We start from the raw sequence: 15,200 nt of genomic DNA, 5'->3' as shown, positions 1-15,200 counted from the left end.
CTGTAACTCCAGAGCTGCAGGCACTCACTATTAAGATGAAAAATGCGACCTTGTAGGGAAATCACATGTGCTAGGTGAATACTGCTTTTCACTGTGAAAGAGTATAACCATTGTTCTGTAAAATGTATCTTTCTAAATATTTATCTCCCTCATGAAGCTGCAAATTTTTCAACCATCCCTCCTCCATCCCAAAGGCTAGCACAGATAAGGCGGAGGAAAAAGAAGACGCGAGATGAGATGTTCTCGGATATTATGGAAGTTACACGCAATGAAAGAGCTCATCTGAATGAGTGGAAGGACGTGGTTTCAAATTACAGGAAAGAGGCCAGTGAACGTGAGGACAGGAGAGATGAACGTGAGGACAGGAGGGACAACCGAGATGAGAGGTGGCGGCAGGAAGACCGGCAGGAAAATCAGCGGTGGCGGCAGGAAGATCAGCGGTGGCGGGATGCAACTCTGGGGCTGCTGCGTGATCAAACTGACATGCTCCGGCGTCTTGTGGAGCTTCAGGAACGGCAGCAGGATCAAAGAGTGCCGCTGCAGCCCCTGTATAACCACCCTCAACCCTCACCATGTTCCACATCCTCCTCACCCAGACGTGTAAGAACGCGTGGGGGGAGGCTCCGTGCACCCGCCCACTCCACCCCCGTGGACAGCCCAACCAGAAGGATGTCGTTACTGTGAATTTTTTTTTAATGGCCTTCTCCATCCCTCCTATCCTCCTCCCAAACCACACCCTTACTTCTCTCCCTCTTTTTATAATGAATCAATAAAGAATTCATGCTTTTTAAATGAGAGTGACTTTATTTGCATAAGTAAGCTGTACTCGAAGGGGGTGGGGGAGTTGCTTACAGGGACTGAGTCAGTCAATCAAGGGGGTTGGGTGTTCATCAACAAACACAGCAGTCACACTGTACCCTGGCCATTGATGAAGCTCGTTTTCAAAGCTTCTCTGATGCGCACCGCTTCCTGGTGTGCTCTTCTAATCTCCCTGGTGTCTGGCTGTGCGTAATCAGCGGCCAGGTGATTTGCCTCAGCCTCCCACCCCGCCATAAAGGTCTCTCCCTTACTCTCACAGATTGTGGAGAATACAGCAAGCAGCAATAACATAGGGGACATTGGTTTGGCTGAGGTCTGAGCGAGTCAGTAATGTCCGCCAGCGCGCCTTTAAACGGCCAAATGCACATTCCACCACCATTCTGCACTTGCTCAGCCTGTAATTGAACAGATCCTGACCACTGTCCAGGCCGCCTGTGTATGGCTTCATGAGCCATGGCATCAAGGGGTAGGCTGGGTCCCCCAAGATAACGACAGGCATTTCAACATCCCCAACTGTTATTTTCTGGTCTGGGAAGTAATTCCCTTGCTGCAGCCGTTTAAACAGAGTAGTGCTTCTGAAGACGCGAGCGTCATGAACCCTCCCTGGCCATCCCACGTGGATGTTTGTGAAACGTCCCTTGTGATCTACCAGTGCTTGCAGCACCATTGAAAAGTACCCCTTGCGGTTTACGTACTGGGTGCCCTGGCGCTGCGGTGCCAAGATAGGGATATGGGTTCCATCTATCGCCCCACCACAGTTAGGGAATCCCATTGCAGCAAAGCCATCCACTATGGCCTGCACGTTTCCCAGAGTCACAACCTTTCGTAGCAGCAGCTTAGTGATTGCTTTGGCTACTTGCATCACAGCAGCCCCCACAGTAGATTTTCCAACTCCAAATTGATTCCCGACTGACCGGTAGCTGTCTGGCGTTGCAAGCTTCCACAGGGCTATCGCCACTCGCTTCTCTACTGTGAGGGCTGCTCTCATCTTGGTATTATGGCGTGTCAGGGCAGGGGCAAGCAAGTCACAAAGTTCCATGAAAGTGCCCTTACGCATGCGAAAGTTTCGCAGCCACTGGGAATCGTCCCACACCTGCAACACAATGCGGTCCCACCAGTCAGTGCTTGTTTCCCGGGCCCAAAATCGGCGTTCAATGGATAGAATCTGCCCCATTACCATCAGGATCTCCAAAGCGCAGGGGCCCGCGGTTTGAGAGAATTCTGTGTCTACGTCCTCATCACTGTCATCGCCGCGCTGCCGTATCCGCCTCCTCCTCGCCTCGGATTGAAGGTCCTGGTTCACCATAGACTGCACGAGAGTGCGCGAGGTGTTTAAAACATTCACGATTGCGGTATGGAGCTGAGCAGGGTCCATGCTTGCTGTGCTATGGCGTCTGCACAGTTCACCAAGCAAAAAAAGGCGCGAAACGGTTGTCTGCTGCTCAGGGAGGGAGGGGTGAGGCTGTACCCAGAACCACCCGCGACAATGATTTTTGCCCCATCAGGCACTGGGATCTCAACCCGGAAATGCCAAGGGGCGGGGGAGGCTGCGGGAATTATGGGATAGCTACGGGATAGTTACCCACAGTGCAACGCTCCAGAAATCGACGCTAGCCTCGGACCATGGACTCACACCACCGATTTAATGTGTTTAGTGTGGCCGCGCGCACTCGATTTTATAAAATCTGTTTTACAAAACCGGTTTATGCAAATTCGGAATAGTCCCGTAGTGTAGACGTACCCTGAGAGAGTTCTGTTAAGCTTTGGAAAAGCTCCTGGACCTAGTACAATGCTCAGTTGTTCTAACCATTGTAACCACGCCACTTCTTGTGACATTTTTTACTTCTCCTATTTTATGCTCCATTGGGTACAGATGATTAAATGTCCAATAGTAATATTTGCTCTTTGGGGTGGGGTCTGTCTTTTCATTATGTGTGGGTAAAGCACCTACCACATTAGGGCCACAAGCCCCAATTGGGAGTCTCTAGGTCTTACCACACTACAAATATTAAATAGTACTAGTTTGTTACAATATAGGATGAGTGTAAAGTTATCATAAATATCAGAGAGGCAGTGTTTCCTAATGGATGGAGCACTGGATGGTGACTCAGGAAATCTAGGTTCTATTCCTGGCTCTGCCACAGGCCTGCTGGGTGACCGTGGGCAAGTCCCGTGCCTCAGTTTCTCCATTTGTCATATGGAGATAATAATACTGACCTACTTTGTAAAGCACTTTGAGATCTACTGATGAAAAGCACTACATAAGAGCTAGGCGATCACGATAGTCCCTTCTGGCCTCAAAGTCTATAAGGTATTATTACTACTATTATTAATACAGACACCTGCATTTATTAGTTATTTTTTTCACCTGCTCGGAGCTACACGTGTGACTGACAGACAGTTGAGAGAAAATAAAAACCCAGAGTCTCTCCCAAACATTCGGGTAATCATTCCTGTGCCAACTCAAGATAAAACATATTCCTACATACCTATAAGTCCCGTGGTGTAACCCTGCTGACGCAGCACCTTGGCAAAAGTGGTTTCATTTACAGGAAGTCCTCCTGACCCAGCATTCCACTGCAGGGCACGATACCCATTACTGGAAGCCATGCCTGCAGTACATAACAAAATACACCTAGTCATTTTCTGCTTGATTTTTCATTGTTTTCATTGCTTAGGCCACACTCCTGCCAAGATTTAAGCTGGGATAGGTAATATCTGTTATTGGACCAACTTCTGTTGGTGAGTGAGACAGAAGAGCTCTTTGTTAGCTCAAAAGCTTGTTTCTCTCACCAATGGAAGTTGGTCCAATGAAAGATATTACCTCATTCACCTTGTCTCTCTAATGTACTGGGACCAACACAGCTATAACTACACTGCATAAAAGATTTATGCATGTACTTAACTTTGGAACTATTCATAGAGCATAAAGTACAGCCACATAAGTCTTGCAGGATCAAGGCCATAAGAATAAAAAGTATAAGTCCCAAATTGTTTATTTACTAATGGACGTATTTGCACCACACTCATTATTGCGGTATCCAAGCACTTCAGTGAGTCAAGGACAAAGCAAGACAAAATTTTAAAATAAATAATATTTGGCATTGTTATTTTGCATTGGAGAGGAGGGATGGCCCATGCTTTAGGACATTAACCTGGGAATTGGGAAGCCTGGGTTCCATTCCATGCTCTGTCACAGACAGCTCTATCGAACCCAGGGTAGTGTCATGTGACTTGCAGAATTGCTAAGATTGTACTTATAGCTAAGAAAAGGGGGGAAAAAAGTGATCCGGGAAAATAACAAACCAGTTAGTTTGTCCTCAGTAGTATACAAGGCTTTATAACAAATTGTGAAGGGCAGAATAATTAAATTAAAGGAGGTAAATGGTAAAGGGGATGTAACGCAACAAAAGGTTTGCCAAAGATAGATCATGCAAGTCTAACCTGATTTTTAGAGAAAATAACTGATTTTTAGATAAAGGAAGTGCAATAGATCTAATATACTTGGACTTCAGTAAATCATTTGACATGGTACCACATGAGAAATTTTTAGTTAAATTAGGGAAGGTGGGGATCAGTACAAGCATTTTAAGGTGGATGTGGAATTGTCTAAAAGGGGAGAAGGTATCAGGTTGTGCTGAAAGGTGAATTATTGGACCAGAGGGAGGTTACTAGTGGAGTTCCTCAAGGATCAGTCTTGGGACCAATCTTATTCAATATTTTTATTAATGACCTTGGTACAAAAAAAGTAGAAGTGTGCTAATGATGATCATTTGCTGATGATACATAGTTGGGAGGCATCATCAATACGGAGGAGGATTGGAATGTTACCCAGGAACATCTGGATGACCTGGAAGACTGGAGTGATACAAATGGGATGAAATTCAACATAACACACTTCAGGTCTAATAATAAGAATTTCTGCTACAAGCTGAGGTCTCATCAGTAGGAAGTGACAGAGGAGGAGAGAGACCTGGGTGTGGGGTCAATCACAGGATGACTATGAGCCACCAATGTGATGTGGCTGTGAAAAAGGCAAATGCAATCCTAGGATGCATCAGGTGAGGCATTTCCAGTAGAAATTGAGAAGTATTAATGCCATTGGACAAGACCTCATTTGTAATACTGTGTGCAATTCTAGTCACCCATGTTCATGAAAGATTAATTTAAACTGGAACAGGTGCAGATAAGAGCTAACTGAATGATCAGGGGAATGGAGAGCCTATCTCATGAGAGAACACTTGGCTTGGCTTGTTTAGTTTAGCAAAAAGAAGGCCAAGAGGGAATATGATTGCTCTCTATACATAAGGGGGTAAATACCAGGGAAGGTGAAGAGCTATTTAAGCTAAAGGACAATGTCGGCCCAAGAACAGTTAGATATAAACTCACCATGAACAAATTCAGTCTGGAAATTAGAAGAATGTTTCTAACCATCAGAGGGGTGAGGTTCTGGAACAGCTTCCCAATAGGCGTTGCAGGGGCAAACAACTTAACTAGTTTCAAGAGAGAGCTGGACAGATTTAGGAGTGCAATTGTCTGCCAGAATTACTTGTGATGGTAGGAGAATCTCAGCAATCCTGGGGCTGACATCTGGTTTATGTCTTATGTTCCTAAAGCTCATGTTTCAGGCTTTCCGCTGTCCACCTGCAGGGTCAGGAAGGGAACCCCATACCCCAATGTATTGTGTTGGGAGGTTTTGTTTGTTTGTTTTTTAATCTTCCTCTGAAGCATCAGGAATGGCCAAGCTGGAGATGGGACATTGGACAGAGTGGGCCAGGGCTCTGAGGTGGCACCAAGCATTCTCTCTCTCAGATGTGTGGCTGGCTGGTTCTTGCTCACATGTTAACGGTCAAAATGATACTGTATGAGCAGTTGGGAAGGAAGTTTCTCCCATCAGATTAGCAGTGACCTTGCGGGGGTTTCACCTTCTTCTGCAACATGTGGGTCACCTGCCAGAATTTTCTGGGTATATGTCACTCAGTCTTTTTCATATCACTGCAGGGGCCCCAGGCACTGGTGCACATCGCCCCTCTTCATTCTCTGCCTGTGACACATAATAGTCTCCTGTGGGCTGTAATCCTTTGGCCTAATTTCAGTTGTTGGGTTTAGTGTGTGGGTGCTGGGTGGTGTTGGTGGCCTGTGATACATAGGAGCTCAGATTAGGTTATCCCTTCTGGCCTTAGTCTTGTTTTGCCTCAGTTCCCTTTTTGAAAAATGCGGATAATATTTCCCTACATTGAAGGTTGCAAGGCACTCAGTAATGCCTTGCACTAATGGGGCCAGATAGATCTCCACCCAAGAATCTCAAAATTCATCACAAACGTCAATTAAGTCTCATGACACCCTTGTGAGGCAGAAAAATATTATCCTCATTCTGCAGGAAGGAATGAAACCCAGTCCTTAGGCTTTAAACACAAAAGTATACTTATCTCCTCCATGTCTTTGGCTTATACAAATTTAGGCAAGCTAAGACCAATGTCAAATCTGCATACCACACAGTTTATAACTCTCACATATTTTGTGCTAGTGTTCACATTTATATCAGCTTAAAAGGCACTTCTATAGTTCTGTAGTTAGAAGGCCTGCAAATGACATATGAGTATATGATAAAGACACAACCACTCAAAACAGCACAGGGAAGTCAAGTTCTTCCTCAAGAGACTGCCAGGACTACAAAGAACAATTAGCTGTCAACAATATCTTGAAAAGCTAACATATTTGGTCTCTTTATAGGGTCAAATCACAACTGGATTCTATAAAAAAGCTGATATTCTCATCTGATAACAGCCCTTTGCTCCCTTGCAATGTTGACCTAAAATAAAATAATTTCTCTATTTTTGTATAATTTTGTGATCTTCCACTCTATTGAGAAATTATTATGGTATGTCAATTACCCGCTGAAAAAGATTTTAAATAAATGGGAAGGGTTTTCAAGACTGTCACAGCTTGACCATTGCTCATTAGAACCCACTGTATTCCCTTCGTCCATAGCTTTCAAACTCAGAAGAACACTAAAAAGTGGACACAGCATTCTCGGTAAAAACTAAGGATGTGAAGAATCTCATTTTACATTGGTATCTTTTCAATCCTACTGTAATACACTTAAATGCGACTCTCACTTTTTTCATATAGTTATGCTGAAGGTTTGTAAAATGATGTTAACCCCTCACCCCCAAAAGTTCATTGTTTACCAAAAGTTACCATCGGAATCTGAGATACCAGCAATAGAGTATTTTCTTCTACATAGGATAGAAAATTACTGCAGTATTTTCTATTTCAGTATTTGGGGACTGTTTGGTAGATGTTGACTTGTTACCGATGACCAGAGCTCAGCTGTTTATATAGACAGCATTGTATCACTAAAAATGTGTTCAACCTGATCTGATGGGGTATCTGCCAGTCAGGAAAGCTGCTCTGCTTGGGGTGCAAAGTGGAGCTGCAGCAATGTGCTGAGTAAGTTTTACCCCTTCCTTGGCCAGCCGGTCAATATTAGGGGTCCTACAAAGAACAAACAAGAGAGGCATAAGTTAACACAAGTAGGTAGCAAGTTGAAGGATACATACATGAAACTTATTACAAGATTGAGAAACACTGGTTTTGATTTAACTGGGGTCGCCGCTTGTGTAGGGAAAGCCCCTGGCAGGTCAGGCCGGTTTGTTTACCTGCCCCGTCCGCAGGACCAGCCGATCGCAGCTCTCACTTGCCGTGGTTCATTGCTGCAGGCCAATGGGAGCTGCAATCGGCCGGACCTGCAGACAAGGCAGGTAAACAAACTGGACCAGCCCGCCAGGGGCTTTCCCTACACAAGCGGCGACCCCTGTTTGAGAAACACTGATCAAAACTAACTCAGCTTTCAAATGATTTCCCTAGAAGCATTGCTATATGTACTTTAAGAATGTGTTTGGTTCAGTGCTGAGGAGCCTTTCACCACTAGGGAACTAGGACCAAATTCATCCCTGAAGTAACTCCACTGATTTGAATGAGTTACCACAGGTATAAATCTGACCACTGGTTTCAAATATAGCTTAATCTGCAAAACTGAAACTACTGCAATTATATGTGTAAGTGGGATGATGAACATAGAAGGGATTTCCCATTCAAATGTTTTGACTACAGTAGAACCTCAGAGTTATGGACACTCCGAGAATGGAGGTTATCTGTAACTCTGAAATGTTCGTAACTCTGAATGAAGTGCAGTTCGGCTCCTGTTCCAGCAGCTGACACGTCAAGCCAGGTTCCAGCAGCAGCTGAACCCTCTCCTCAGTGCCTGCAGCTTCGTTGCAGGGAGTGTCTTTCCCTGGGTCGGACTGCAACTTTGTCCCCCTCCCAGCCAGGGGAGGGGTGTGTGAAAACAGCATCCCTGTCCCAGTTGGGGGAGGAGGGAAGATGTGAAAACAGTGCAGACCCCAGTGCTGCTCTTGCTCTGCTGGCTGCCTTGGGCTGGCAGACCCAGCATCTTCACTCTTAGATGTAAGTGGCTGCCCCGCGCGTGAGGGTTGAAGTGGGATGAGGTGAGGACAGGCATCCCAGATGTGCCTACCTTTAAGATGCAATACAGGCACAGTACAGCATAGTACAGTATTTGTTTTCTCTCTTTTTCTTTTGTCTCCACTGCTGCCTGATTGGTATCTTCTGGTTTCACATAGCGTCCAGTTGACCAGTCAGTCATAACTCTAGTGTTCATACCTTTAAGGTTCTACTGTATGTCACTTTTAGCAGCCATTTTATAACACTATATTTTGGAGTTCACTGAACCAAAACCTCCTATCTGGTATCTGGAGCATTTGTGAGCCAAGCAGTTACTGTTCAGTGTTGACACTACAGATTATATATGGCAGCATATAATAATATAGGTACACAATGATATTTTTATAAGGTTCTAACTCTCCCAGGAGGTAGGACTACAGCAGTAGTAGGAGGGAAACAGGCCTTTCAGACCTTCCTAACTCCAGCAATGGCAGATCTGGACAACAGGGCCAGGAAGTCTACAGTGCTCCTTTCTGCAACCCCGGCACCGCCATGTGAGGCAGGAGGAGACCCCCTACCACCTCTCTTGGATTGCCTATAAAAAAGAAAGTGCTTCTTCAAGAGGAACATGCCCTTCTGCTGCTGCTATAGACCCAGGCTGACTGGGAGAGTACAGGCCTTGTGGGTCATCCCTCATGAAGAAATTAGTGAGTGCCAGCCCACAGGATCCAGTGAGTGAAGGCCTCATGTGCCTGGAGAAAGGAGTGAGAAAATGGATGAGGGTTGGAGGAAAAGCATAGCATAGAAAGAGCAAGGTTTATAGATAAAAAAAAGTAGAAGTGGGTAAAGTGTAAGATATATGTAGAGATAGACAAGGGGTAAACAATAACGATACAAGTAGTCGGAGGTTAATGGACAGAAAATAAAGGAACTATGAAGTGGGTTATATCCCATGAAAGCTTATGCCCAAATAAATGTGTTCGTTTCTAAGGTGCCCCAAGGACTCCTCGTTGTTTTTGCTGAGACAGACTAACACGGCTACCACTCTGACACCAGAAAATAAAAGGAAATTCAGATCGAGTGGAAATAATAATGTTGCTTCCTTCCCCCATTTCTATTTGTATTGTTTATGTAGGCCCTAATCCTGCAGGTGCATACACATGGGTTTAGCTATATGTGAGCTGGCCCCATTGACTACAAGAAGACTACTCATATGCATCAAGTTAAGTACATGCATGAGTGTTTGAAAGACTGGGGCCTTGGACTATAAAGTCATTGGGCTGGAGCTTCTCTTATTTTATGCCTGTAAAACATGTACCTACTTGAAAAAATTAAACACATACATACAGTAATGAGAGAGCCTTTACCTTATGGTATTGTTACCATAGCAACCTATGTCTCCAATGCCAAGATCATCTGCCATTATCAGTAAAATATTGGGTTTAGAATCCACAGCCACACTCATTCCACATGTCTTTGGAAATATGCATACCACCAGCAGAGCGGTCAGGTAGCTCCTGAAATACAGTAAAACAACTTAAGTTGTTACCTGTATGAACCACTGTACTGTTCACAAGGGAAATGCTAATACGATTCAAGATTTGAATTAACTTAGGACAAAACATAGCCCCTGCCTCCACAGCTGAGAAGAGTGTTGCTGGCAGCAAGTCTGTTGCATGAGGAAGCGGGGGACTAGATACAGGGGTGGGTGTAGAGCAGGGGTGAAAGTAACTTAAATGACTTGCCAGTATGCAGGGTTGCTGGGGTACTGGGCAAGGTGGGGGGTGGGCAGCTCTGGGCCCCCAGAAGAGGCGGGGCTGGGGCCAAAATCCCCCAGCCAGCCCTTCAGCACTGCCAGGCCCATATCAATTTAAAGGGCCTGAGGCATCAACCACAGGCGCGGTAGCAGTAGCCAGGAACTCCGAGCCCTTTAAATCACCACTGAAGCCCCAGGGTAATGGTGGCAGGGGCCAGGAGCCCAGGGCCCTTTTAAATCGCTGGGCTCCGGGGCAGCTGCCCCTTTTGTCCCTGTCCCCCCCCCAATCACCGGCCCTGCCGGTATGATCAGCACTTTCTTACTGGTATGCCGTACCAGACCATATCGGCTTACTTTCACCTCTGGTGTACAGCTAAATTCCACAGGGCCCACTGTGAACAGGAGGCAGCAGGGCAGCGGCTCCATTGTTGTGTGTATCCTCCTATCTGTTCCTTCCTTCCATGTACTGGTCTCCCTGCCCCCAAGTAGGTTACTCTAGTCACTGGGCTGCCTTTGAGGAGGAGCTCTGCAAAAGTCTCCCACTAGGGGCCTGCATGGTGTGAAGATTCCTTATCCCATTTACCTGACTTTCATGCTGGCCACAGGATTATAGTCTGAAGGTAAAATTTTCAACACACAAGAACTAAGGGTCACCAAATGAAATTAATAGACAGCAGGTTTAAAACAAACAAAAGGAAGTATTTTTTCACACAACGCACAGTCAACCTGTGGAACTCCTTGCCAGAGGATGTTGTGAAGGCCAAGACTACAACAGGGTTCAAAAAAGAACTAGATAAATTCATGGAGGATAGGTCCATCAATGGCTATTACCCAGGATGGGCAGGGATGGTGTCCCTAGACTCTGCCAGAATCTGGGAATGGGTGACAGGGGATGGATCACTTGATAATTACCTGTTCTGTTCATTCCCTCTGGGGCACTTGGCATTTGCCACTGTCAGAAGACAGGATACTGGGCTAGATGGACCTTTGGTCTGACCCAGTATGACTGTTCTTATGTTCAAAATTGACTTAAGCTCCAAAATCCCATTTTTTCACACTTTCTATTATACTAAGTATGTCTGTCTTGAATAGGGTCAGCTCTTGAAGAGTTCTCAGCTGATCCAAATGTCAGTTAAAGATTACATTACTTGAGCCTGACCCCACATTTCTCTCACTACCAAAGTCTCTGGTGAGGGAATCAGTAATTTTGCTGGAGTAAGGACAGTAGCAGGTCCATAGTACTGCACGAGAAAAGTCTCCCCCAATATCAATCCACTTCTAAGCCGTTAGCTTTTAAAGGATTGCTGTCAAGATGTTTACTCCAAAAATATGATGTATGGAAAGAATAGCTGTCACCTCACAAACAAGCTGGAAACAAAAACATAGTTAGAAATAATTCAATGGTATAAAAGATTAATCTGCTTCATACTGTAAATAAGGAACATGCAGCTGCAGCCACTGAATTGTTTGAGAGCAAAGTTCTTGTCCTTATTTAATTGTCTATTAATAATTTGTGGCTTTGTATTGTCATGTGAGAAACTTGGGTCTGGATGCAACTTTGAGAATTCCACTTACAGACGCTCCCCGGGTTGTGCAAACCCGACTTACGGAAATCCGGATTTACAGAAAAAGTTCAGCATATTCCATACGCTCTTTTTTTTTTTTTGGCACGTAATTGTCGGAGATACGTTCCCAACTTACGCAAAACTCGATTTACACAAGGCGTTCCGGAACGGAACGCTTGCATAAGTTGGGGAGCTTCTGTACTCGTATTACTTGTCCTCAAGAAGGGAGGCTGCTGATCACAGTGCAGTTGAGGATAGTTCTTAAAAGTTACATCATGTTGTACTGGTATTATGAACTCCTGCAAAAAGTGATACAGTAATAGCCATGCAAGGTAGTGGAGGGCAATCTATTATACCGGAGGAAAAATAACAGCCCCTAGGAGGACAGGTTAATTCATGCAAACATTTTTTGTCTGAAACGGACAGACAGGAATAACTCTCCCTTCTCTCCTACTACTAAAATCAAGACAGTTTGATTTTATGAAAGCTGCTTTTATTAATATCTAAAAGTGTCCTAGCCCTTAATGTTTGCACATCACAAGCCTCTAAATATTTGACACTGGAGTTATCAATCCAAAGTAAATTCCTGCTCAGGGTAACTGAATTTTGCTGCCTAATGTACATTCCACCTATAATTTCAAATGGATGCCCTAAGCTGCTGTACTCATACCTAGAGATGATAGCCTTTCAGAAGTATTTCCCTGAGTATGGAACAAGGTCATTGTGAGATCTAATTACTGGTACTTATTGTTGGAGTAGGCTAGGGTAAAAAGGAAATCTGGAAGTGGAATGTACCATGTGAAACAATATTTTTATTGTTCATTCACCCACAGCATGCATAACCACTCATGTTTCTTAAAGAACTTACATGCTGTCAAAACATTACCAAATCCTCCTTTAAAAAAACCCCCAAACTGTCCCTTCTAGTTAATTTAGGGTGACAGATGTCCTGATTTTACAGGGACAGTCCCGATATTTGGGGCTTTTTCTTATATAGGCGCCTATTACCCCCATCCCTGGCACAATTTTTCACACTTGCTATCTGGTCACCCTAAATTAATTCCAAGTGGAATGAAGCCTACATGAGAGATTGGCATCCTAAACTGCTTGTTTAATCACAAGCGAGGAACTGATCAGTCTAGGAATGTGTACAAAAGGTTAAAGGAATAGGCTCCACAAGTAAAAGGAAATGACCAGAAGAGAATTTTTTTTTTTAACGTAATGGAATTTTATAGGGAAAATTACAACACGTGCAGAATTTCAGGGCAAGCATAGCTGCAAGATTCATCTGGATCTGCATCGCTTGGTAAGCTAGGCCCATTTTAAAGCAAAAGTATTTTAATACAGCCAAATACATACCAAAGTTATACATTTGGGAACAAGGAATGCCAGCTGGGCAATTGTGTCTTGTAAGGCAGTGACTGTGAAAAGGATTTAGGGGTCATAGTGGACAAGCAACTGAACATGAGCTCCAGTGCGATACTGTGGCAAAAAGAGCTAATGCTACACTTGGATATACAAAAAGGGGAGTAGTGAGTAGGAGTATGGAGGTGATTTTACTTCTGCATACAGCATTAGTGAGACCAACACTAGAATACTGCACATAGTTCTGGAGTTCACATTGTAAAAAGGATGTTGAAAAACCAGAAAAGATTACAGAAAAGATTACAATGATTCCAGGGCTGGAGAAAATATGATAGTGAGAACCTTAAAAAGAGGTCAGTCTGTTTAGCTTATCAAAAACAAGATCTAGCGGTGATTTGATTACAGTGCATATATACCCTGATGGAGAAAATACTAGGTATTAAATGGCTCTTTTATCTAGCAGAGAACGGAATAACAAGAACAAATGGCTGGATGCTGAAGCCTGACAAATTCAAAGAAGAAATAAGGAGCATACTTTTAACAGTGAGGCTGATTAATCATTGGAACAAACTACCAAGGGAAGAGGTCATCCAATTATGATGATGTCTTTATGGCAGATATGCTTTAGCTTTACATAAATTATACTTTACATAAACACAAGTAATTGGCCTCAATACAGTGATAACTGGGTGAAATGCAACAGTTTGTGATACACAGGAGGTCTGACTACGTGATTGAATAGTGCCTGCTGGCCCTAAACTTTATCAATCTATTAACCTGCAGATTTTCCTTCAGATGGGGACAGTAGGAAAAGAGAATGGAAGAGAATCAGTGATAGAAACAAATGAGATGTATGAGGAAAATAGGGCAGGTAAGGGCAAACTAGTCAGAGAAGTACTACAAATCACATGAAATATATCTAGTGTGCAAAACTCTCAGATACACCAGTATAAATGCACAGTAATTGTCCACTGACGGCAAAACTGAAAGCAAACTTTTCCCCAGTGTATCTGTGCTTCCCACAATCCAGCAAATCCCAAACTGAAAAGAGCTGAGTTTGTAGAGATCAAAGAAGGAAAGAGGAGAGGAAATAAGGATGAATTGCTATTTTCCTTTCTTAACACTGCTCACATGTTGTTTGCTACTGTTTATGATACAGCGTGCTAGCCCTGTCTGAAGGCAGCAGTTCTGATTAAGCAGATGATTGGAGACAAGGGCAGATAGGAGCTAGCAGAGAAGAGACATAAGAACGGCCATATCCGGTCAGTCCAAAGGTCCATCCAGCCCAGTATCCTGTCTGCCGACAGTGGCCAATGCCAGGTGCCCCAGAGGGAGTGAACCTAACAGGCAATGATCAAGTGATCTCTCTCCTGCAATTTGACTTGAAAGCTAGACAAAAGGCAAGAAAAACAGACTTTTACTGCCTAGGGTTTACTATTTTGAAACAGCCTGTAAATAAAATTCTGCATTAAAACAGAGTATGGCTCAAAAATACCTGGGAGCCTGTGCAGAGGGCAGGAAGAATACAAAGCTCTGACCATGTTCCAGAGGATCTGGCCCTACGCGCCTTCTGGACAAAGGAAAGGTCTCCGAATGTGACCCTTTGGTACAAGTGGCAGAACACTGCTGGCCGACCCCCATCTGAAAGCCAGATTTCTGCACTGCAAATCCGGAAGCAGGAACCCTCAGAAAGGGAGCCCTGGCAAAGCTAATGTTACAAAGGCCAGAGAGGGAATGAAGGCAAATTAGAATCTTCCTTAAAAAGTGTAAACTTCTCTAAGGGACTGAGGGAAAATTCCTCTCTGGAGAAAAAGCGTGGAGCACATTTTTAAAAGCAGAGTCTGTTTAGCTTTTTCATTCTGCAGGCCACAGTGAGAGAGATAGATCCTTTCTCTGCTCTCTCCCACAAGTACTGCCACTCAGCTTCCAACCCTGGGGTTCTTGGTTCCTAAAAGGGACAGATTTTCAAAAGCACAGCTCCCATTGTTCTCAAAGACCAGTTGGATACTAAGCCCTTTGGAAAATCTGGCCAAAAGTGTTTCATCCTCTGTGACACCAGGAATGGCTGCACAGACCATTACTGCAATGCACCCTAAATAAGAACTATTTAAAGGAAGTATGGACAGAGTAGGATCTGACAAAGCCCAGGTGATGAGTCAGACTTGGCCTGGCCACTAATAATCAGCTGGGGTGAAGATCAGAATTCAGGAATGGTGAGATTGTACCGC

At 44.2% G+C, this 15,200-nt stretch overlaps 1 protein-coding gene across 1 annotated transcript in view; it reads right to left on the bottom strand.

Moving 5' to 3' along the window:
• LOC123362785 (arylsulfatase D-like) overlaps positions 1–14,703 on the bottom strand; it is a 31,995-nt gene extending 17,292 nt beyond the window's left edge. Inside the window, exons 1-4 of the mRNA XM_045003271.1 lie at positions 14,468–14,703; positions 9,654–9,803; positions 7,196–7,317; positions 3,309–3,431 (exon numbers count right to left, since the gene is read on the bottom strand). Of these exons, the coding sequence (XP_044859206.1) occupies positions 3,309–3,431; positions 7,196–7,317; positions 9,654–9,803; positions 14,468–14,613 (541 nt within the window). The 5' untranslated portion in view covers positions 14,614–14,703. The remainder of the gene's footprint in view (positions 1–3,308; positions 3,432–7,195; positions 7,318–9,653; positions 9,804–14,467) is intronic.
• Between the last annotated feature and the right edge of the window lie 497 nt (positions 14,704–15,200).

The sequence above is a fragment of the Mauremys mutica genome, chromosome 1 (assembly GCF_020497125.1).
Source record: "Mauremys mutica isolate MM-2020 ecotype Southern chromosome 1, ASM2049712v1, whole genome shotgun sequence".
NCBI lineage: Eukaryota > Metazoa > Chordata > Testudines > Geoemydidae > Mauremys > Mauremys mutica.
The sequence above is the reverse complement of the archived record's forward strand: the minus strand, read 5'-3'. Positions and strand labels throughout refer to the sequence as shown.